General features: G+C 42.7%; 2 protein-coding genes across 2 annotated transcripts; one reads left to right on the top strand and one right to left on the bottom strand.

Annotated features, from left to right (window-relative positions):
* Positions 1 to 5,001: 5,001 nt before the first annotated feature.
* On the top strand, positions 5,002 to 7,434 carry LOC119358773. Its single transcript, XM_037625191.1, has 6 exons — positions 5,002 to 5,158; positions 5,402 to 5,482; positions 6,274 to 6,435; positions 6,513 to 6,566; positions 6,714 to 6,860; positions 6,985 to 7,434. The coding sequence occupies exons 1-6, from the start codon at positions 5,039 to 5,041 to the stop codon at positions 7,357 to 7,359; spliced, it is 939 nt and encodes a 312-aa protein (XP_037481088.1). The 5' UTR covers positions 5,002 to 5,038; the 3' UTR covers positions 7,360 to 7,434.
* A 9,296-nt stretch (positions 7,435 to 16,730) lies between these two features.
* On the bottom strand, positions 16,731 to 22,100 carry LOC119358772 (cation-chloride cotransporter 2). The gene is made up of 9 exons (XM_037625190.1): positions 21,991 to 22,100; positions 21,385 to 21,485; positions 20,787 to 20,848; positions 20,275 to 20,511; positions 20,093 to 20,207; positions 19,775 to 19,969; positions 18,721 to 19,121; positions 18,251 to 18,412; positions 16,731 to 18,162 (listed from the first exon to the last, which is right to left on the bottom strand). Exons 1-9 carry the CDS (start codon positions 22,093 to 22,095, stop codon positions 17,072 to 17,074), a joined length of 2,469 nt encoding a protein of 822 aa, XP_037481087.1. The 5' UTR covers positions 22,096 to 22,100; the 3' UTR covers positions 16,731 to 17,071.
* Positions 22,101 to 24,883: the final 2,783 nt, after the last annotated feature.

The raw sequence follows: 24,883 nt of genomic DNA, 5'->3' as shown, positions 1-24,883 counted from the left end.
TTCTTAAATTTGTGAACAAAAATGTAAACGTGAATAGTTTTTTTAATTTCAGAATATTTTTAAAAATTGTGAAGAATGTTTGAAAATATGAACATTTTTGGCATTACAAAAATATTTCAAATTTTTAGATAGGTTTCAAAAAGGAGAAAAACAAATTAAGGAAAAAAGAAAAACTAAATATAGAAAAGAAAAAAAGCTTATGTTTTAGCCCAACTAGGCAATGCATCTTTCCTGTCGCGTGCCTGTTGGGCCTGCCCAGGCATTCATGGATTTGAAAAAAATCATGAATTTTAAAAACAGATGCTCACGAATTTGAAAAAAAATCCGGGCATTGGAAAATGTTCATAAAGTTCAAAATAGTACTTGGATGTGTAAAAACGTTCACAGATTTGAAAACAAAGTTCACGATATTAAAATAATATTTCTGAATTTGAAAAGTTCATGGATTTAAGAAAAGGTTCGCGATTTAGAAACAGTTCGTGATTTTTTAAAGGGAATTAAGATCAAAATAAAATTGAAAAAAAAAACAAGGAAAATGGGACAAACAAAACCCCCCAAAAAAGAAAACCACAATTTTTTTAAAAAAATCATGTTTCGAAAGATGTTCAGAAATTGTTTGTGTTTCAAAATTTTGTTCATTTTCGAAGTAAAATTGCTCAAATTTCATTCACAAATTCCAAAACCATTCAGCATTTTAAAATTGTTCACATTTTTTAATAATAAAATTTTTAGATTTTTTCAGAAAATATTTCATATATATGTACGCGAGTGTGTTTTCTTATATATTTCTCGCTAGAACATAATACAAGCAGTGGTTGGTTGAAGTGGCTATCAGCATGTGTCGTTTAGTGGGAGGCCTTCCTGAAAGGTTACTAAGAGCAGGCCGATCATTGATGGTCACGAACAGCAACGCTCAACTAATGGCCTTAGGTACACATCAATGTCGTTGTCGGGTTGCTTAGGGCCTTGGATGAGCACTGGCATCATAATGAACTTCCGCTTCATGCACAACCAAGGAGGAAGGTTATACAAACATAGAGTCACAGGCTAGGTGCTATGGTTGCTGCTCTGCTCCCCAAAAGGATTAATGCCATCTGCGTTTAGACCAAACCATATGTTTCTTGCGTCACCTGCAAACTCCTTCCTGTACTTTCTCTCGATTTTTCTCCACTGCGACCCGTCAGCGGGTACTCTCAACTTGCCGTCTTTCTTACGGTCTTCTCTGTGCCATCGCATCGCCTTGCCATGCTCTTTCTTTTAAAACAAATACTTCAACCGTGGTATTATAGGAGCATACCACATCACCTTGGCAGGAATCTTCTTCCCGGTGCGCTCGCCCTCGACATCACTAGGGTCATCGCGCCTGATCTTATAGCACAATGCACCGCATACCGGGACATGCAAATCCTCATACTAATCACCGCGAGAGAGGATGCAATCGGGCAATTCGTTACCCTTTGGAAGCATATTCTTTATCATTACCAGCAACTTTCCAAATCCCTTGTCAGATACACCATTCTATGCCTTTCATTGCAGCAATTTCAGTGTGGTGCCCAACTTTTTCTTGTCAGCTTCGCAATTCGGGTAAAACAATTTCTTGTGATCCTCTAACATGCGCTGCAACTTCTTCTCCAAATTACTTGCGCAGTTTTTCTTTGCATCGGCAATGGCCCGACCTAGATCATCAGCGGGCTCATCTGATGCATCTTATTCAGCTTCTTCCCGCATTGCCGGCTCAGCTTCTTCCCCCAATGTTGTATCATCATATTTAGGGAACCCATGGCCAAGATAGCTGTCGTCGTTCTCTTCTTCTTCATTGTCTTCCATCATAACCCCTCTTTCTCCATGCTTGGTCCAAACATTATAGTGGGGCATGAAACCGGACTCAAACAGGTGGACGTGAATGGTTCTTGACGTAGAGTAATTGTGATCATTCTTATAGCCAGCACATGGACAAGGCATAAAACCATCTGCCCGCTTGTTTGCCTCGGCCGCAAGCAGAAAAGTATGCACGCCATTAATAAACTCGGGAGAGCATCGGTCATCGTACACCCATTGTTGGCTCATCTTCATTACAAAACACCGAAAATACCAAATTAATACAAGTTCATACAACACTTAAATGCAACAAACAAATAACTCTCTAGCTAAAGAATTTAAATGCAACAATAAATGCGATCAAGATCGCAACTAAGGTAACAATTGATCCAACAGCATAATGACACCAAGCCTCACTATGAATGGCATATTTTCTAATCTTTCTAATTTTCAAGCGCATTTTCTCCATCTTGATCTTGTGATCATCGACGACATCGGCAACATGCAACTCCAATTCCATCTTCTCCCCCTCAATTCTTTTTAATTTTTCTTTCAAATCCTCGTTTTCTCTTTCAACTAAATTTAACCTCTCGGCAATAGGGTCGGTTGGAATTTCCGGTTCACATACCTCCTACATACAAATATCTATGTCAACTTGATGGGCATAATTTGTCATAAACACAAAATGCAACAAATAGTTTTAAAAAAGAATATACCACATCCGAATCATAACAAGGACGAGGGCCGATGGGGACAGATATCAAAACCATGGCACTATGTATAACAAAGTACGTACGGGTAAGATAATTATACGAGTAACTATATATCCAAATCACACAAACATCAATTTTTTATATAAAACATTCATGAACAAGAGGCTCACCGCAAGGTGGTGCCGGCGACGGGATGGTGCGGGCGATCGATGGTGGTTACGACGAAGATTTAGAAGGCACTAAGTAAACCACACCTACATATGCAAACTAAGTGTTATTCTTGACCTCAAATTGCATATAAATCAAATGCTAGCACATATAATTCCTCCTAAATAACTAAACTCCCAAATTAACCACTATATAAAGCATTGCAAGAGCTAATCTAGCAATGAGAGATGAAAGGACAAAGTTGCTAACCTTTATGATCATTTGAATGGATGGGGGCCTTCAAATGTTGACAAATTTTGGGCAAAATGTGTGATGAACTCGAGAGGAAAAGGGGAAGAACAGAGAGGAGAGGGGAAAGGGGAAGAACAGAGCGAGCTCGGGTGGACGAAGGGTTTATGTACGATGACCTTTAGTACCGGTTCGTGACACGAACCGGTACTAAAGGTGCTGGAGGGGTCCCAGACTGACAACATCCTGCCAGCACTCTCTTTAGTACCGGTTCGTGGCACGAACTGATGCTAAATATTGGCCACGAACTGGTACTAATGAGAGCGGCCCGGCTAGCCGTTGGAACCGGCACTGATGGACACATTAGTGCCGGCTCAAATTCAAACCGGCACTAATGTGATTCACATTTGACCCTTTTTCTACTAGTGAAGGCACGGGGACCCCCTGAAGTGAGCGATGCTGCCTCCGAGTAACTGACATGTGGGTCCCACCAAGCATGGGGCCCACCTGTCAGAGACTGAAATGCAGGGATAGCTACGTCAAATGGTCCATATCCCAAGGCAAAAACCTAAGATGACGCAAGCATAAATTGAAATCCTCTAGACTGAAATTATGTCCGCTTATCATTCAAACTAGGTAATCTTTTGTCCACGGGCCACTAGTTGGGCTAGGACTAGAGTAGTGGCCCATGAAAGGGGGATTCCCTCCATCATATGAAAGTTTTTCTTCTTGGCTTGAGTTTCTTTGTTGCTTCGCCCCCGTCTTTGCCTTAATGTTTAATTTGCTCTTCTTTCTTTGACTTGTTGGCCATGAAGACTTTTGGATGATTGTTGACCAGGGTGACTTGCTTGGACCCATGGTAGCTTGCTTGGACTTTTGCTAACCTACATGACTTGTGTTGACTGCCTTTGAATTTTGTTGACCGTTGGTCCATGTGGATTGCCATGTAGAACTCAGAAGGAAGCCTATAATTTTGGCTATTCTTAACACTACCCCCAAGGACATATGAATCACATATTTGGTAAGGCTTGAATTCGAACTTGCAACTTTTATTGATGATATGAGAAAAGATGAGAGATTTTGATGTCTACGTATATGAGTGAGCTGTCTGTTATGTTCACAAAAAGGCCTGGTCTTCATCATTTGGTTTACTTTCTTACCAAATTGGTACCAATGTTACCACTGGCAACAGGTAGTTTCAGCGATGAGTCCAGTAATAAATAAGTTGGATGACGATCTGATGAACCATTGCTCGGTTACAATTATTGAGAGACACGTATTGTTGAAAGTAAGTGAACATGGCATAGTTAAAGCTTTCATGGAAAATATACATAACCTAATGTCGTAGTATTCTACTTATGTGCATCTTACATGTAAGACTATTTCTATTTCTGATTACAAATTTGGAATATATTTCATGAACTGAAATGTTGTGCGACATGATTGGGATATTTATGTGCTTTTGTTAAATATTGTATGACACTTGGATTAGGTAGATTATAATTGGAGTGTGCACACCCTCCATTTCCCCACCACTGCTTTGTAGTGTGTGGGAGAGTGTATGTTGGTACCTAGGTCAGTTGGTGGATCCCTATCTTTGGATATTGTAGGTCTCTCTATTTAGCTAGGTGGCACTCCTCCTAACCAATGGGTCGAAGTAAGCTGACAATGAGTTTGAAAAAAATCTATGAAATGAAATGGTTGGAATTTAAACCAATTCTATTATCAGTGAATATTGATGGAGCAACTGATACATATCCATATAAAAACAGGCGGATCATCAGACAACCATTCATTGCATAAAATCTAGTCCATTATTAATGAAATTTCATGAATCAATCTGTATCTCCTTATCTGAAAAACCAGGAATGATTGTAAATCGAGTAACTATTAAAGAACATTGATGGAATAATTGATGTATGTCCTTATCCAAAGAAAGATAAGATCATTCAATAAATGTTGAGCAAACATCTACAAGAAACGTTCTAAAGCTTTACACACAAGAACTTACCTCTACTCTATATGTATATATAGCACTGCCCAGATCAGAGAAAAGTGTAAGGAACCACACAATTTTAAGTTTTGTTGAAGGAAGACAGTTGCTTGTACCAATGGGTCGTGGTCAAGGTCATGTTATCATACCAATATTTCTCTTCTTTTCATTTGCACCTTACTACATCACTTTGGCCGAATCGATAGATCTGGGTGGCACTCTACAAACAAATGAGAAGGTATGCATTTAGCTTGTCAACACATATAACCCTTTCTAATATTTCTTATGTATCCACCACGTTCTTGTACCTACATGACCACTCGATCATGACAAGTACCAATATTTGTATTCTGCTGTTATTATTCATTGTTAGTTATGTGGCCCATTAGACATTAGAACAACATATGTGCAAGGAAATAACTATGTTTTATGGACTTGGTACAACAATCGTCCTAACTTTCCAGATAAAACTTTTTTCTAGGATGGTACTCTTTCAAGATCCAATCCTTTTCAGCTCAAAGGGAGAATGAAAACTGATGGAAAAGGCAACACTAAATCTCATGTATGACCCTCCCTCCCTCCCTCCCTCCCTCCCTCCGTGTTAGATTTTCGTAACAGGAGGAAATATTTGGTCAATTTAAATTACATAGATATGTTTCTCTTTAGCGCAATATACAAAATTAATGCACCACACCCAATGGATTCAGAAATAGATCTTTTTTCGCACAAAAAGTAAGAAACAGATCTGGTTTGACAAAGGATGCAATATAGGAGTATAAAATCAATGCACCACACTCAATGGATTCAGAAACATATCTGGTTTGACAAAGAACGCAATATACAAAATTAATGCACCACAGCCAATGTATTTAGATACAGACCTAGAAAAATAATGCAATATATAAAAAATTAATACACCACACCCAATGGATCAGAAACAGATGTAGTTCCATGCATGATCTATGTAATACTAATCCCGATGTTCAACCACTTTGCTTGGAGTGCACATCGCACTTCCTTACCAAGAAGATCCATGTATGCATGCACTATGTAATACTAATCCCGATGTGCCAACACCAAGCTTGGAGTTAACCGATGCACCAATTTCCCGTGCTACATTGGCATGACCCATACACCTTGTAGAGAAGGTAAGTTCGAGCCAAACCTACTTAGTTAAGGCATAGGAAAATCTTGATAGCATCTAAAGGATCACCTAAAAACACCACGTCATAAGTTCTAGGAAGAAGAGCGTCCTACCGCTGCCAAGCTACCCAAAAATTGTAATATGCTTGTGCACAAGTACAATTTTTTTCTGACTATTCACTAATTTGAGCTACATCTTTATATAAATAGTATGCAATGTGGCACACGGAGCCAGGAAAATTCTATGGTCTTCGAGCTGAAATGAGTATATGGGGTTCACCTAATCAAGAAAACTCTCAAGAATCCGGATCAGCCATACAGATCTACTGTCAAGAAGGGGAACACTACAGCTTAATTGAAGCTGGGTTTCATGTACATACATATCACCCATTCTAACAAACTCAAATGCTTTTTAAGAAGTGCTATTTAAATTATGGGTTGGCTTGCAGGTTTCCCCCTCTTTGTATCATAACCGAGACGTTCGATTCTTTACATACACGACGGTAAGTGTATACCATGCCATTCTGATAAAGTACATAATGTTGAGGTGTCACTAAACTTATCCTTTTTTTCCTCATTGGACTCATTTATACTAATTATAGCTATGTATACATTAACATTAATACATGTCGCCTTGTATCATTTCTCAGAGGGACACCAAATCTGCAGGCTGCTATAACTTGCAGTGCCCAGGATTTGTCCCTGCAAGAGGAGCTGCGCTAGTGCCTGGCCAAGCTATTTCTCCCCCGTCAATTTATGGCCAAGCCGATCACTACGCCAGGCTTAGCCTAAACAAGGTCCCCCCTGTTGTCCTAGTAGATATCCCTATAGGATTGCATTGGCATGTGTTCACAAGAGATTCCTTGCAAGCATGAAAAAAATCATTTATGACCATCATCCCTTGTTTATTGTATATTGCAGGATCCGAACTCTGGGGATTGGGTGGTGTATCGACACGATTTAGACCGTCCATCATTCTTGGGGCATTTTCCAGGACAACTTTGCCCTGGAGAATCACGAATACAAGCCCTGACAGGATTTGTTAATTACCTAAATAATACACATGGCCCTCCAATGGGAAGTGGTCAATTCCTAGATGATGAAGATGATAAGAGATCTGCATACTTTAAGCATATTAAGATCTACGATGCCAACGGCCATGCTCGGGACCCAATTACAACTCACATGATCAAGTTAGTTGACAGGCCAGATTGCTACAAAGAAACTGACTTCACTGTTAAAATCAATAGGGGCTACATATTTTACTATGGTGGTCCAAATGGTTGTATTGGTTGAAGACACAAGTTTTTCATGCCTTTGATGATGTAACAAATCATAAACTATTATCTACAAATGGTTGTATTGGTTGAAGACACAAGTTTTTCTCGCCTTTGATAACTTAATAAATCATAAACTATTTTAAATATATTGAAGGACAAACAAGAAACCATCTTTTATAGAGAAAACCCAGTGAGCTAAATTCCATTTGGTATTATATGATGGATTACTGTAACTTCGTCCAGCCTATGAGATTAGCTCTTAGATTATTAGATATTTGGCTTCATACTTATTTTTTGATCAAGCTGTGTTCTGACAAAAGGTGGAAGGGCAACCACAGGATAACAAAAATTCTTGATATGTAATCTGTAATAAGAGTAATAGAACAACCGTTAATTTTTCACCGGCAGCTTACAAAATAAGCACACTGCAACTCAGTTCAGAAAGTGCAAAGTAATTCTATATCTCTTGATAATTTAATTTTTGAAACAAGATAATCAAAAAGAGAAGGCGAGAAAGCTTGTGAGTGATCCCTAACTAAAAATGTGAAGATGGAAAAGAGTAGGCACCGCTTGGCCCCGGCTTCATGTCGACCACCGCCGCAAGTCCCTCTACAGGAGCTCCGGACGCCATGGGGCAGAAGGACACCCACGACGCCTGGCGGAGTAACCCGAGAAGGGGGAGACGGCCGACGACGGGTTTCTGATGCAGGCTCAGCTGCAACAGTCGATCGACGGGGCTGTTGGTACCATGGATGGCCGGTTCAACAGAGCAAAAAGGCAAAACTCTTCAGGGCTTGGTCTCTTTCAGCATTCTTGCGATAGTAAAAGCAGCAAACTGCAAGCACTTGAAATGCTCTAGCATAAAACCATAACGGCCTGAACAGATTATAAAATGCAAACGCTGAATCAGTTACACAAGGAAGCTCTGAACAACTACGTGGCATAACACTGGAAGCACTTGAAATAATGTAGCGTAAAACCGCAATTACTTTGAACTGATTACACAAGGAATGATTGAACTGATTGCACAAGGCAAACATTACACAAGCATAGCATTGAACTGATTCCCAGATTAAAAGTAGGCAAGTACCAAGTAGGCAACATAATTTAAAAGTAGGCAAGTAGGCCTTCAGCCTATCGAAACATGGACTTGACCCACTGACAACACGATCTGGTATATGCTTTCGTCTCGAATAATTCAGCTGATGCACTACCTGGTATGTTCATCTTCAGCGATCAGGCTTAAATAGGAGGCTGGCGCTCACGGTTCAGATCACAAATAGATGTGTACCAAATTAAGGTGTCAGCTCATTTCGCCCAAACATGCATCCTAGTAGCAAACACCTAAAACCCTTGTAAAGTTACCGTGCAGACCACCACCATTAGTGAGCGCAACAGTAGAAATCATATTTACCACAAAGTTTGTGAACGCAAGCTTATCTTAGCTATAAAGCCTCGAATTCTCCATTTCCCCCACCAACAACAACCAGGCACATATTTAGCACAAATTTTGAGAGTCAACTTGCTAATGAATGACATGGACTGTGGATACTAGCTGCTGCCGACTCGATCTGGTAAGGTTAAAGTACCAGTAGTCCTCGACAAGAGGAATAGCTACAAATTAACCTTACAACAATTCATCATAGTAGATATGGTCAAAAGGGTCAGCACACGTAGACTCAGATGCTAGCCGGCTGTTATAAACTGGACCTCCACTTTTGGTGATTGTGCTCTTGTAGACTTGAAGCTCACAATCTCCGTTGGCCCATTTTGCGCAAGTCAGAGGCTTGAGTGTGGCTTTCACATCAACCCCCGAAGTTAAGAACTTATATGACACCACAATCACCATCTTCTCTAGCATTTCAGCTCTCTCGGCGATGAACTTGAGGAACACAACTTCATTTCTTGACCCTTGCAACTCATAGAAAACCACCTTCATATTCTTCCGGATACATGTAATGGGACCACCCTTTAGCCAGAACTTGGCACTCACCTTACCAGTGGGATCCTCATAAACCCTTGCAGACTGAAACAACAAAAAACACATGCATAGTTCAGCTAGCAGTTAATCGAAACATGCACCTCCCTCCATCCCAAAAATAAGTGTCGCTGGTTCCCTCCGTCCCAAAATAAGTGTCGCTGGTTTAGTAGAAAGTTTACAACTTGCGACACTTATTTTGGGATGGAGGGAGTATAAATATAGATAGTGGTAATGAAAAATGGTCTTTGAAGCAAACCGGGATTAACTATTGTACCTAGATATATAGTGTCTCAACGTTGGGAAAACATCTAAGGAAATTAGGCACTTTCTTGAGCTCATTGCCGACACTCGGCACACTGGCACTGGTGCTCACCTTAGTCCCAGCGTGCAATACAAGTGTGCAAATGCAATGCGGCTAATTAAGATAAGGGAGCCATGCTTCGGTACACCCCCCCCCCCCCTTCACAAACCGTATAAGGATAGTATAGTCATTTGACCATAACGTATACACACCTCCATATGTGAGGCGTACGAGCTGTTTGTAGACGTACATAGCAGATCCGCCAGCCTATCAGACAACTGGAGCACGTCCCCCCTCCATCCTGGCCCTGGCCCATTTATTAATTTATTATTATTTTAAGCTTCAAAAGCTAAGTGGGTGAGGCAGTATCGAACACCCAACCTCTTGGTTTATCACTACCTACAGTAACCAACTAGGACAGCGCACTGGATTCTTTTTTTATTCGTCCTTTTTTAAGGGATTCTTTTATTTGTCTTGTTGGGTATCTTATCAGTCTGTTTTTCTTTTTTACCTTTTTTTCTTTGGTTTATTTTTATTTATTTATTCTTATTTTTCTATTTTCTTTTTTCATTTTCTTAAACTCATGAACATTTTTTAAATCCTTGAACTTATCCTTTAAATCTGTGATCTTTTTTCATATAAATGAATATTTTTCAATATCGCAAACTTTTAGCAATTTCAAGATTTTTTCTAATTTGTTTTTAACTTTTTTTACTAATTATTTAACCTTTTTTCAAGTCGATGAACTTTTTTGAATTTCACAAACTTTTATCAAATTCGTGAACTTTGTTTTGTCAAAATTGTGAACTTGTTTTATTTTGCGATTTTTTTTCAAATTTGTGAACTTTTTATCAAATTCTTAACCTTTTTCAAACCGATGAACTTTTTTCAATTCCACAAACTTTTGTCACACCAGGAAGCTTGGATTGCACGTCTCAGCTGACACATGTAATCATATATAGGATAACCTTCCCTAAAAATAATAGTTTAACCCTTTTGAAAATTTGGAATTTCACACGAAGTGTATAGGACCTAATTCTTGGCATACATAATTTGAAATATCATTTATCGTAAATCAATTTTCCTTTCACGTACATTTCACCCAAACAATTTGAATACCTTCTTTACTCAAGAAAACAATATGAATACTCTCTTTATCGCATCAGCCAAATATAGAGTGCATGCTTTCTAATATGCTATCTATTTAGGAATAGACATAGTAGTTCATAACCAGGCTGATAGCAAGTCCATCACCCAATTCTCCTCTGCTGAAGCAAGGTTACTTGCAAATTGCAATGCAACATGTACTGGTACGTGAACGGTTGGATGAACTCGCATGACCTGACTCAAGCAGAAATAGCGAAAAAAGAATCAGAGATTCATCTGAAAGTTCTAAGAAAACAATAGCACCCCAAAGACCATGTGCAACGAAGGGTGTTCAGGTAGGGTGAGAAAGATCCTTTTGAAAGCACGTTGATTTTCGACATCCGTAGAATGGCTCCAATTTTTTTCCACCAACTTCTATGATAAATTCAAGGCATCATGCCAAATTGTTTGGATTTTTAACAAGTTTTGCATTTTCTAGAGTTTTCTCGGTGAAAAAAAGCTGATAAATGGGCGGACGTGTCACAACGTGCAAACGGTGTCGGAAGTTGTTCAAACCTGGCATTGATGTTTCATATATCCGTGTCAAGCTGTTGCAAGAAGTTGGGGTTATTCATCCATAGAAAAAAAACACCTATTTAGAGGAGTGGGCTAGACTAGGCCAAACGGGTGCATCGCTGAGCATGTAATTTCTAATTAAGAATGCCTCTGTTATTTCCAATTTTTGGCATTATCAATCAACATGAACATTCTCCTATATCCTAACAATCTATTGAAATTAGTGAACAATTATGGAATTTCAAATTGTGTATGAAAATTTTATAAACTTGAACACTTTTTCTAAAATTGTGGACAAATTCCCAACAATTGATATTATCCACAAATTGCAAACATTTCTTAAATTTGTGAACAAAAATGTAAACGTGAATAGTGTTTCTAATTTCAGAATATTTTTAAAAATTGTGAACAATGTTTGAAAATATGAACATTTTTGGCATTACAAAAATATTTCAAATTTTTAGATAGGTTTCAAAAAGGAGAAAAACAAATTAAGGAAAAAAGAAAAACTAAAAAGAGAAAAGAAAAAAAGCTTATGTTTTAGCCCAACTAGGCAATGCATCTTTCCTGTCGCGTGCCTGTTGGGCCTGCCCAGGCATTCATGGATTTGAAAAAAATCATGAATTTTAAAAACAGATGCTCACGAATTTGAAAAAAATCCCGGGCATTGAAAAATGTTCATAAAGTTCAAAATAGTACTTGGATGTGTAAAAACGTTCACAGATTTGAAAACAAAGTTCACGATATTAAAATAATATTTCTGCATTTGAAAAGTTCATGGATTTAAGAAAAGGTTCGCGATTTAGAAACCGTTCGTGATTTTTTAAAGAGAATTAAGATCAAAATTAAATTGAAAAATAAAAAGGAAAATGGGACAAACAAAACCCCCCAAAAAAGAAACCACAATTTTTAAAAAAAAAATCATGTTTCGAAAGATGTTCAGAAATTGTTTGTGTTTCAAAATTTTGTTCATTTTCAAAGTAAAATTGCTTAAATTTCGTTCACAAATTCCAAAACTATTCGGCATTTTAAAATTGTTCACATTTTTTAATCATAAAAGTTTCATATTTTTCAGAAAATATTTCATATATATGTACGCTAGTGTGTTTTCTTTTATATTTCTCCCTAGAACGTAACACAAGCAGTGGTTGGTTGAAGTGGCTAGGCCTTGGGTTCAAATCCTCATAATCTTAACCTTTTCCCTATAGTTTTAGGGTTGCGCTTATATTTGAACGCCCTAGCTTAATGGGTCGGCCCAGCACATGTGCAATTTGTATACGACAGACGTAGACGTACTTTAACAAAAGACTAGCTGCTTAAAAAAAAGTTAAAAAAGACCATCCTACCCTTTGTTATGAAGGGGTATGAAATAATCTGAGCCCTTGATGACATTGGCACATGTATGTTATTATTGACAAATGCATACATGTGAACTAGAGTCTAGTGTGCTGCACACCTTGATGACGGTGTTGCTAATCTCCAAGTGATGCTGTCCTGGCTGAAAGTATCCAAGAACACGCAGCTTGGGTGCATGGCCAATCTTGATCCTGGAACACTTGGTTGACTCATCCCATGTTGTCCACTCCAAGAGCTTCTCCAGGCGAGGGGCGTCCACCACCATGACCTCCTCCAAGATGCAAAAGCACAGCTGAAGGCACCGCACGCTCTGGCTGACAAGGCGGAGGCGCACTCCGGTCTGTGACCCAATGATGGTGAGGATCTCCAGGGCGGGGCTTCGGTCGAGCAGGAAGGCAAGGTTGCGGTCCTCCATGACGACGACGCAGAGGGCGAGCTCCCAGAGGTTGGGGAAGGCGGCGGAGCGCGGGGCGGCGGCCGTTTCCGGGAGCCTCCAGAAGCCAAGGAAGAGGCGGGTGAGGGTGGCGCAGTGGAAGAGCGTGGCGGGCAGGCGGAGGTCGAGCGGCCACGGGCGATTGATAAAGGCGAGCTCTTGGATGCCCTTGGCGGCGAGGATGTCGAGCCACCGGGAGATCATGCCCCGGTGCGCGTCCATGGCGCTGCAGGTGAGGTGGACACAGCGGAAGGGGCCCGGGTGCGCCGCGAGCACGCCTGTGACCACGTCCGCGACGCCGGGCGAGTCCTCGCCGAAGGCGGGCCGCCCTCTCGGGAGGAAGTGGGTGTTGTCGAGGACGAGGTGCACGGAGCGCCAGAAGGGGGCGCCAGCGCGAGGCGAGCGCCGCGGTGCAAGCGGCGTCCGCGTCGGGGAGGCGGGAGACGATGCCACGGAGGACCTGGTCGGGGAGGAGGCTGATGCGGTCGGCGCCGCCGGGAACCTAGGTCGTGCTAGCGAGCGAGAGGGGGCGGCGGGGGAGACGGGCGGTTGGGGGAGGAGGGCGTCATAGACGACCGTTGCCATGATCTCCATGCTGAGCCGGAGCGTTCCAGGCTCCAGCCCATCGCGCTCGTGGGCGGCCTCCGCCTGCTCCATGCTGAAGCTGATTAGCAGCCCCGGTCCCACGGCTGCCGCCGGCGAGTGGCGGCGAGGGTTTCGTTTTGCCATCGTCGGAGAATTGGGGGAGTGAAAACTAAGAGCATCTCTAGCCGCGCCCCCAAAACGGCCTCCTCAGGTGATTTTTTTGCGCCGGCGCCGAAAAGACGGCCCAGTCGCGTCCCAGGAGCCCGTTTTTCGTCGGCTTGGGCCAAAATCAGTACCGGCGGACCCAGGCCGAACCTGACGCGCCGGGGGGCGCCAGGGCGAGTGTTTTGGCGCGAAACAGCCGCGGGCCCACCGATTCAGCAAGACAGCCGCTTCGTTGACCTCATCGCCTCAGTTCCCACGGGAATCAATGCGAAGGCTACCGCGCTGCGGCCTCCATTGATGCCTCACGGGCGGTGCAGTGAAGACGTCGCCGACGCGCGTCCCGCCCGCATGCGCCACACATCCGCCCTCATGCTGCCCCCGGCCACCCCGTTTCGGCTATAAAAGGCGCCCCTCCCCGCCGGTGAGCACAACAGCCTTCCCCTCTACCTCGAGTGAAAGCCTTTTCCCCGCCGGTGAGCTCTCCCACCACTCCCCTGCCCGCCGACGAGCAAAACCATGGCGGAGAGATACGCAGGCGACGGCGCAGCGGCGAATGGCTTCGGCCGCCGACACCTCCAGGAGTCAGAGGCGCGCCTTCTGTACAAGGCCGAGTACCCGGCGCCCCCCGACATGCGCGTGCCTGGTTCGTGCAGATTGAGCGCGCGCCGGCGGCGTCCCGGTGCCGCCGGTGCCCGAAGGGGCCGCACGGCGGGCGGAGATCACCTGCATCCGCTCCTCGTTGACAGAGGAGCAGCGGAACGAGCCGAGGTACGCGCGCGACAGCGAAACGCTGTGGACGATGTACTTCCAGCGCCGCCGCGAGGAGCAGATCGCCTCCGTCAACGACATCATCCCCCGCGGCCGCCTCAACTCCGAAGGACGGCGCGAGTGGTGGGGCGTCCCCGGCCGCACACTCGACGCCGTCCTCGACCACATGGAGACCGGCAATGTGCCGTGGCTGGAGTACCCGATGCGGCCCACTTTCTCTCGCCGCCGCGGCAGTTCCTGGATGCCACGGAGAATGGAGCCCGGGTCGTCCTCGTCGTCGGGCTCCGGCTCGCCGGCCCTCCGCCCCGTCAAGGCCGAGCCGGAGGAGACACCGCTCGGGCGTCGTGCTCGCAGCGACGCCCTCGTCATCAATAAGCCCTCGCCTGTGGTGGCACCGACGAGGCGCTCCCTCCGCCTGGTCCGGCCGAAGCCCGAGCCGGACATGCTCCCCGTGAAGCCGGAGCATGCCGGCATGGTGGGCCCCGACGATGAGTCCGCCCTCAAATGGGCGAGGGAGCACTATGTCCGCGAGCAGGTGCGCCGCCAGCGTTGGGCGTACCTGAAGACCCAGGCCCGTAGCCGCGCCGAGGAGCATCGCCGAGGAGGGCGGCGTTATCATCATCGACAGCGAGGGCGAGGGCGAGGTCGGGCCGTCAAGCGCTGTCGGCGACCCCGGCGAGGGATGCAGCAGGTACGCCGCACGCGAGGTGCGCGACGACGACGACGACGGCAGCGGCGACTACACTCGCTTCTATAGGCTTCTCGGCATGTAGACGGCGGCGGCGGCGACGGTGGCGGCAACGGCTAGGCTTTTTAGTTTGTTTTTAAGTTAGTTCATGCATGTTTTTAAGTTTTTGTACAAATTTCGTCGAAAATTGGCCGAGTTCATGCAAAAGTCGCCGAGTTTGCAAAAAAATTGAAACGAACTTCGCCCAATCCGCGACGACCGTGGGCGCGTGACTGGGAGCGAACCGAACCCTAGAGGGCGATCTACCGCCGGCTCGCCCCCAGGCCGCTCTTTTTGGGCGCCCTGGGGGGCCGAACGGCTGGAGATGCTCTGAGGAGTGGTGGGGACTGGGAGTGTGCTCCTGTTTTATTTATTTTTTAGAATCAGTGGGCTCCTTCTTAGGGTTCGGCATGTGCTGTTGGGATGGGCCAAATGAATGTTGGAAGCAGAAGCAGCTTGGAGCTTTGGACAACTATTTACAGCTCTGTAACATGTGGGCATCACATCCATCTCAAAAAGAACCCCTAAAATACCATCTCAAAAATAAAAAAAAGGCCTAAAAAATCTCAAAAAGAAAAAGGAAAAAAGTCTCACTTCCATCTTCTGAAAATAATCTCCAAATGAAAACTTTTCTCAAAAGAAAAAAAAGTATCACTTTCATCTTCCAAAAATAATATCCAACAAAAATAAAAAATTTCTAGCCACAGCCAACCAGCATGCGCCACATGGGCATGCTGGTTGGCCGCCTTCTCCCGCACGTTAATGTGTTTAATTTGAGTATAGACATGCTTATATGCTAATTTAAATAATGTAGTCATGCTTGTGGTAATTTTGTAACAGATTGGTTTAATCGATTTAGGCTAGTCTGAGTTTAGGTCTTGCTATGTTACTCGTGCATTAATTTGAATGCTGATTGTGCCTATGCCAACTTGAATGGGAGCATGCACTTATAGCCCTTTTGAATTATGGAACAGAGGGAGCAGTTCTGACCCAATTCATGTCAACTTTGTCGAACCCTTGAGGCTAAAAAATAACTTTTTCGACCCTTTTCGCATGCGTTTGCTTTAGAGATTTATTGCAGTTTATCGACACGTGATTTTGATGAGGCAATTCATACATATATATGCTGGTACCATTTCTTTGTTTTTACCACACTAGTGTTTTCAAAGCAAAGGCCAGTAGGCTCCGGTTCAAGAATGCCTTACTATAATGATTATTCTTCCCAATTTTACAAATCAATTCTCTCTACAGATCCATCATCGTACCTTTTACAGGATCATACATACATATTGGGAACAAAATATGTATGACAACAAAATACAAGAGGGTAGGGGATCAGAGCTATTGTATCTATGAACATATAATCATATTCATCCTCTCAAGAAAGTAAAAACAAAACAAAATGGTTATATTCTACAGAAGACAAAAATGAGGGTTAGAAAACAACAGAAAGGGTTGTTGTTAGGCATGATCAGAAATGGGAAGGAAAAACGATCATTATTATTGGAGATTTAATCTATGGAGAGTAGATTCTCTACAGATTTTATATACACTGTGTATTTTTTCTATCGATGTGAATGGCTTCAATTCGATAAAAGAATGAAGCAACTATTATGCACGCCTTGTTCTGTGAAGACATCCCCACACTCCTGATTTCAAGTCGATGGCTTGGGACGTCATCACTGGAGAACATGCTCAACAATCATGCTACAATGCAGGCTATAACCACCAGTCAGATGGGGGCGTCTGATCATGTGAAAAGTGTGACAACATCTCTTCTGTATCCCCTAACCATCAACATCCGTGGCACGTTCTCGACGAGCAGATCCATGTATTCCATGTAGCAGTAGGCGGGCTGGTTCAGCGGTGGCGCCGGGAGGCTCACCAGCACCACGACGGCCATCCTGGAGTGCCTGAGGATGGTAGCGTTCAGCTTCAGCATGGTGTTGAGGAACTTGTCGACCTTCTGCTCATTAACCACGACCTGCTTGCCGCCCTCCATCAGGGGCCGCCCTTCTCTCTCCGCAGTCTCCTTCATCTCTGAAAGATATACCCTGATTCTGTTCTGTGCGCTTCTGTAAGCTTCTTGAGTGTCATCAATCCTGGAACTGCCGTCCGCATGCGCTTCAAAGGATTTCATGGTGACGACAATAACCTCTGCTCGCATCCTGAGATCATACAGGAACTTCTTGACGTCAGCCTTTAGCTCCTCGGCCTCGGTGTCCTCTTCGGCGATGCAGAAGACCTGGATCTTACAGTCCTCGAAACTGTCCTTGGTTAGTAGGAGCTGAGACAGCAGAAGCATCAGCCCTCCATCTCGCACGATCCAGTATAGGTCGATGGTCCCGTACTGTCTCTGGTACTCGTTGGGCCACTCATCAAGCCCCTTCACTGTGACAACGGCCTTGTTAGCAGTAATGCAATCGTTTATAATGCCGACAAATGTCGATGGTATTTGTGTCAGGTTCTCGCTGCGCCAGATTTCAGGGTAGCGCATCACGACGATGTTTGGCTTCAAGTTTCCCAGGCCCATTGTCTGAACAATGCTGCGAAAACCATCGGACATAGAGGGTGCCACGATAATCTCCGCAACACCCTCACAGCGCTTGTCATCAATATAAGCGCTTAGTTGCCTGCAGACTGCCTTTGCATCCTCAGCAGATTCATGATAGTCACCATCAATTATAGAGACGAATATCGACATGCCACGTCCCTTTTTCTTCATGAAATTAGCAAAATCTGCAAGCTTTGGGTGGCATGGGACATCTTCTGGAAGTCTGCCCCAAGGCCGGCAGAATATGAGAGGAATAGGGTACCAATTTTTTGGATGAACTTGATTTGCTGCAACAGACATATGGTCAAAATTAAAAGAATGTTGCTTAGTGTGTTGTGAGGTACGTTTAATTCCGATGTATGATAATAACAGTACCTCCCAGTGATCGAAGACTTCGCAGAGCTAGTTGAAAGTAGGCACTCTTAAATCCATCTCCCCAGTCTCCAGCCTTTCCTTTTAAGCTGACATAGTAGTAGATAAGGCTTGCAAGGGCAAGAGAGACCACAGTAAAAGCCCAAGAGATCATAAACATGATAACTGGAAATTAAGAGGGAGAAATCATCTGTTAACGGTCTGCACCTTTGTAATGTATTCAATATTACAATCTAAGGGTGCAATTTTTTCAGTTATAGAAAAAGAATAAAGTACACAAGAGCTGTAATGCATGTAATTTTAAAAGGTAGCTGGCATCCCTTGACCACAACAAGAAATCTTGGACAAACTAACATACAAGTGTTTAGTAAACATTTTCCATCAACTCATTGTTAGAAAATTATAGTGTCCGTTTCTGTATACGTGTTATAACATGCGATCTTAAATAGATATATTAAAATGGGGAAGCATACCAATGCAAAGCAATGCACCGATGAGAGAAAGGCTCCAATGGTGAAGCTTCCATCGAGGACGCCAACTTGGAGCATCGAGGAGGTCAAGCAGAAAGCAGGAAAGGTTCACACCAGCATAGCACAGAAGGAAAAACATAGTGATAGTGGGTGTAATTAGATCCAAGTTCCCAATCACAACACAACTAATACAGATGAAGCTTGTAAACAGAGTTGCCACGTGTGGCTCAGATCCTTCATAAGCATTAAAACAGTTTAGAACAGGAAGAATGTCATCATTCGCTATTGCCACAAGTAACCTTGGAGCCCCTGTTAGACTCTGCAGCGCTGCACCTAAAGTAGACAAGATAATGCCAATGTGAATTACTGCTGGGGCAGGCCAAGCAACTGTAGCTGTTAGGAGCCTGCATTAACAAAATCGGTGAGCTGAATATACGAGAAAAAGGTAGTGTTACTAACTTACAGCAATCCAAGATGTCAAATGTTACTAAATGCTGAATAGCAGCTTGACAGTGTCACACTAACACAAAAATAACTCTATGTACTTGCTCACTATGTTGTGTAGAACACCCTATTTTTCATATTGGTTTCAAGCAGTCAGTCATCTTAGGCTTCGATGTTTGGCATGAGCTTAAGTACATTGGTTTTGATTCAATGCTTCCGCCAGGCCATATATTCAGTACATTTGCAGGTACTGTCAGGCGTGCATAAGCAATACTGCAGTAGTGATAGACTATCTTTCTCTCCTTGAGCACCATTACGAGTATGGGAAGTGTCACAATTCCCCACCTTTAGCCACACTCGCTGGGACGCGCAAGTCCTGAATGTTTTTCAATATATGCAGTAGCGCTTGTGTACTGGTTCATGCCATCTTTCAGCGTTAATGCACTTGCTTTTAATTTAGCAACGATCATATGAATTTTATGCTTATGGAGCTATCAAGCTCTCTCTTAAATCTCAAATCGGAGATGCTCTAAAAATGCCCCCATACTGTCACAGCATATCTAACACACTATCAACATCCAGAAATCAGAAGGTTGATGAAGAAAGCTCGGACCTGTCAGTTAGAAGCTCTTGTCTTGTAGCCAAGGCTCCGAACAGAAACACAGACAGTAGATACATCATAGTAGTTAAAAGGGTAGCATATAATGTTCCAATTGGTATTGAACTTTGTGTGTCTTTAAGTGAAGCAGAGCGGTTCGAACCAGCCATGATTCCTGTAACAGCTGGGAAAAAGAGACCTAACAATGTGCTGAAAGACAAATAGCAAACCGATTAGCAGGTGAACACTAAATAGCATATATATACCGAAAGCATGAGAATTAGCAAACTGGAAGAAACTTAAGTATGAGAATTAGCAGTAAGAAAGACGCACTTAAAATCCCAATATATAGACCCATTTGGATCAGGAACTCCAGCATCGTTTGTAGGTTGGTAATCTGCACTCCAGTTGTCAACTAGTGTAGTCGTACTTAATCCAGTGATTCCCTCTACGTAGGAAAAAAATGATTTACAATAAATAAAGAAATAAACACAATCATAAGCAAAGCTACTTACTTGGAGAGTTGGGCCCTGGAGCACTCAAGACACCAATGTAAATGCAGAGTATTGAGAAGAGGACTGGCATTAAGAAAGCAGGGGCAACCTTGTTGATAATTTTGACACCACCAAACACAATAAAACACAACAGTATGGTCACAATGACACCATAGATCTGGAGGTCATGCAAGCTGGGTGTTGATATAGTTATTCCACCGCCTCCATTTGCTGTACCATTGACCACTGTAACCTTCTCTGCATTTGAAAATTGCTAAGAGTTAAATTAAATAAGAAATGATGAAAGATAAAAATTTAGAATAAAAATTGCAACCACTACAGAAGAAAGCATTTGCAAAAGCAATGCTATCATTTCAGAAAATTGTGAGAGGGTTTTCTCGATTAAATAAGCATTTGGTAAGTTTTGTTAGAATTTGGTATAAACTACTTTTACAAGTTTTGTTCTGCATATAGGACCTGTAAAAACAAACCAACATCGACTGCATTGTTTTGAGCTAATAGTAATACAACACCTTGAAAAAATCCAGCAGAAGGAACAGCATCCAAAAAGGTTTCTACAGCTCCCAGCACATACCTGCAACTAGCAATCGTGTGTTAACAACACAACAGCTCATAAACTGATAATGCGTCAGAGAGAGGGAGAAAACCACGCCAAGAAAGAAATAAAGCATTGAAAGCTGCAATAGTAACACTTGCAATCTCAACAAGCAGAACTGCACAAGCAACAAATGGCAATTCTATCATTTCCTCTTTGGTCCTACATAGAACGATGAGCTCTCCTAATTAACATACAGGTTTTTTTCTTAAGATTATATACTAGCATAAAGGTTCAAATCCCACACTGCAATACTGCATAAGATCCAAATATAATTGTATAATACTGATATTTTACTGGCTATTCTACCAATATTTGACTCGTTGTACTATACAAATGTATATAACTGCAGAAACAAGAAGAGAGCTATATTCCTGCCCAAGTAGACATAGTAGCAAGTCTAGAATATGATATATAAAACTATTTGGCCAAAAGGAAGTTCCAAGAAAAACAAATTTTACGAAGGACACTGTCAAGTAATCAATCGGCATGCTCTAAGTCTAACGCAGACTTACATAGCTCCAGCAACTGCATTTCCAAGGAAGAAACATAATCCAATACTAACTCCAACTTCTGGACCTAGTGCACGGCCAATTAGATAGTATGGTCCACCACCCTGAAACAAAAAGAAACTAATCTGAATACATCGACGATCTAGCATGTAGCGCAGAAAAATGAGATGTAAACAACAAACTCTCTTGTGATGATTGGCTGAGAAGTCTAACTTGCTGATCTGAATGTAATTGACTGAGAAATACAGAAATTCTAAGACTGATATTCAAGTAGTAGATGGGGCTCAAGTAGGGATGTAAATGGCCAATAAACGGCACCCGCTAGTCCCGTTTAGTCAGCTTTAGTTAGCTCGATAGTTCATTTTCCCTAGAAACAACCTTTATTGAACTGTTAGACCCAACTGGACCCGGTTTACATCCCTGGCCCTCAAAGGATATCAAAATATGAAATTTTTTCCCTCAATTTTGAAATTACTGGACTATATTTTACTGTCTACTGGATGGTGATGAGTTTGCCTCTCTATCGTGTTCGACAAACAACAAGAAAAAAATAAAGAAGTTATTTACATAAGAGACATATAGAGCCTTACTCAAGAATCTATCACTTACCTTCATTGCCCCATTTGTTGCAATCGCGCTTAATGATATTGCAGTTAAAAATGTGCACGCGCCACATAATGCAACTAAAACAAGGGACTGCCATATGCCTCCCATACCGACGATCCTACAAGGAGAAATGAAAGGTTGTCCTGTTTAATATTCGAATATATGGTTTATCCTACATCTTTTCTAAAGCTAAGTAAGAAACACAATCAGAGGACGTGTCACGTCTTTATCACCTACTGTTAGATGAGAACCCAATGAACAAGAACGTCTCTCAAACTGGACAAGTCATTTTAAAGAAGTAACCATTGATGGGTGAACTCAAAGCCCCCTTACACATACACAATAGTAAACTCAAAGCCCCCTTACACATACACAATAGTAAACTCAAAGCCCTCTTACACATACACAATAGTATGAATATCAATCCGCAGAATTTACATGTTAAATTCTTATTTAGTTCCAAGAGTACAGGGAGTGGCATTAACGAACTTCAAAATGCCAATTCTTCAGTACAGTAATATGGAACAATATGAAGTATATCAAGGTCCTCAGATAGGGCAATTCTCTGAGCCAACGGTTCCTAAAGTGGTAATCAATGTTTTGCAATTTTAGAGTAATGTTTCTTAACTTAGTTAAACTATGGAAACAGTGCATTCAATAGTAAATAAATACTCCCTCGGTAGAGTAATATAAGACCTTTTAGATCACTAAAGTAGTGATCTAAAAGGTCTTATATTTCTTTACAGAGGGAGTATATGATAAAGTAACATGAAGGCTGTTTACCACAATGGCCATAAAGTATACTAGGGAAAGACAGAAATATGACTTCCACCGTAGCATCTTTATGCTGCAGAAACTAACTAGAAAGTAGGGGATAATGGCATAACGCACTGATAAAGAACAGATGCAAAATTTTACCATGTGAAACGTATATAATAGATTATTCCCAAGATATTCTGCAAGCACGGCACAAAGACACCCATCAGGGTACCGAGTTTAGGGTCGGTTTCCTGCATAGCAAAGAAAATGAGTGCAACCAACAGTGACGCTTTACCAAAAATAAACTAAAGTAAAATTAAGCAAAGGGACCAAGAGCAATAAAAAAATAGAATAAGTTCGTTTACAAATAAAAATAAACAAAATCAATTACAATTAAATTTGGAAATTGGCCTTGACCTAACAAGCTTGGAAATGGCATTAGATAATTGGATGGGGAACAAACCTGAGGGCGTCCGATGGTAATACCCATATCCTCACTATCCGTAGGACTAGCAGGTGTCTGAGCTGGTTCTTCTGCCATACTGTACAGAATCAGTCAGACGTATGACATGGCCCCAGCTATGTTCAGAGCAAAATTAAACATATATATAGGCTTCTAGTGATTTCCTCAAATATTATATTTTAACGCGCAATAAACACGTGCAGGAAAAACCATTGAAGCTCTAATAAAAAAATGAAGCAAATCCATGCAGTTAGTGATGGGCTGATGATACCTCTTAAGTCCCAAAATATTAACCAACGAGTCGAAACCAAAGAGCTCAAGCTTTGAATCACTTTGACGTGCACTAGATGTACGGTGCGCATTGGAAGAAGCCACACACATTCTTGGATCCATACTTCTGTTCCTACCAGGATTAATGGGCCTATAATATGAATAATTAAATGTGTTATTGCTAGCATTTCCGATCAAGAAACTAAAAAATTACTTTCAGAAACAGATAATTCTTCGGGTAGCAGGGAACCAGTAGCTATGGCAGTTGCAACGCTGGGGAAGTGGCACTACTTAAATAGAAGCAACAATAGCAATTCATCCGTTTTGAAATAAATCTACCAGCAACTTCAAGTGGCAACAAACTAAGATATGTTTAAATCTGAACTAACAACACATTAATTATCTGAAGATTCATGGCATCATCAAGTCTTACAATATATACGTGAGTACACGTACCAAAATAAACACTCTACAAGTAATTTTTTTGTCCAAATTTGAACCACCATCTTCCAGTCAAAGGAACCCAGAGTTTTCGATCCTGACTACTGCAACGAAGATATTATCAGCAATGCGATGATCCGCGCAATAAGCCCCTCCCCGGATGCACTGCACAAGACGAACGGCACCAAGAAGACAGAACAGGAACAGAACAGACGCGAAATGCGCGTCGTCCAACCGAATCACCTGGGAGCCGCGGAGGCGTCGGCGGAGGCGCCGGGGTCGAGGGGCGCCATCTGGACGACGGCGGGGTCGTGCGGCTCCACGGGGCGGTAACTCTGCTGCGACGCCTGCGGCACCGGGTCCTCCTCCTCGTCGCCGTCGTCGGCGGCGGCGGCGCCCCGTGGGGCTCCCCTGCTCCCCATCGCCTTGGGATCGATTTCGGATCGTGGCACGCTCGGCTCGACTAGCTGGGCGAGGGCGCGAGTCTAGCTGGGACAGGGCACCTGGTTCCAAATGCAGCAACCCTTTTTTTTTTGCCCCTAGGCAAGAGGATTTTGCAACTGAAATTTGATTCGATCTAGCAAAATCTATGTCCAATATAACTCTCTTTTTTTAATGAGGGAAAATTTGTGTTCATTGTAATTTTTTTTCAAAAAAATCCTCCCACCTAATATGATAAGTTGAGTCACTTATTTTGGGACGGGCGGAGTATTAGATGTAATAGTGGTACACATATCCACAGAAATAATAGAAATTTACAACCAGATACATCGACGACTACATGCATCGGTGCGGGTCGAATGTGCACTGCCATCATCGTCCCTCCCTCGTCGGAGCCGAGCAAACCATGTTATGGTTGACATTCGGGAAATCATTATGCTAAACCTTGGAGGACTAGTGTCGCAGAGCACTAGTTGTCGCTGGCGAAGACAAAACGTCGATCTGGAGGACCGTACCTGCAAG

The sequence above is a fragment of the Triticum dicoccoides genome, chromosome 2A (genome assembly GCF_002162155.2).
Source record: "Triticum dicoccoides isolate Atlit2015 ecotype Zavitan chromosome 2A, WEW_v2.0, whole genome shotgun sequence".
Classification (NCBI taxonomy): Eukaryota; Viridiplantae; Streptophyta; class Magnoliopsida; order Poales; family Poaceae; genus Triticum; species Triticum dicoccoides.
The sequence above is the reverse complement of the archived record's forward strand: the minus strand, read 5'-3'. Positions and strand labels throughout refer to the sequence as shown.

Excerpts from the sequence above, each read along its gene's own strand:
- LOC119358772 (XM_037625190.1), bottom strand. The coding sequence starts at position 22,095 with ATGGGAGGCATATGGCAGTCCCTTGTTTTAGTTGCATTATGTGGCGCG. Across the intron at positions 20,208-20,274 it reads TCCAGGGCCCAACTCTCCAA|AGGGAATCACTGGATTAAGT; the intron begins GTAAGTAGCTTT and ends TTTCCTACGTAG. Across the intron at positions 18,413-18,720 it reads CGGTGCATTGCTTTGCATTG|TTATCATGTTTATGATCTCT; the intron begins GTATGCTTCCCC and ends CTTAATTTCCAG.
- LOC119358773 (XM_037625191.1), top strand. The coding sequence starts at position 5,039 with ATGGGTCGTGGTCAAGGTCATGTTATCATACCAATATTTCTCTTCTTT. Across the intron at positions 5,159-5,401 it reads CTCTACAAACAAATGAGAAG|GATGGTACTCTTTCAAGATC; the intron begins GTATGCATTTAG and ends ACTTTTTTCTAG. Across the intron at positions 5,483-6,273 it reads AAGGCAACACTAAATCTCAT|TATGCAATGTGGCACACGGA; the intron begins GTATGACCCTCC and ends TTATATAAATAG.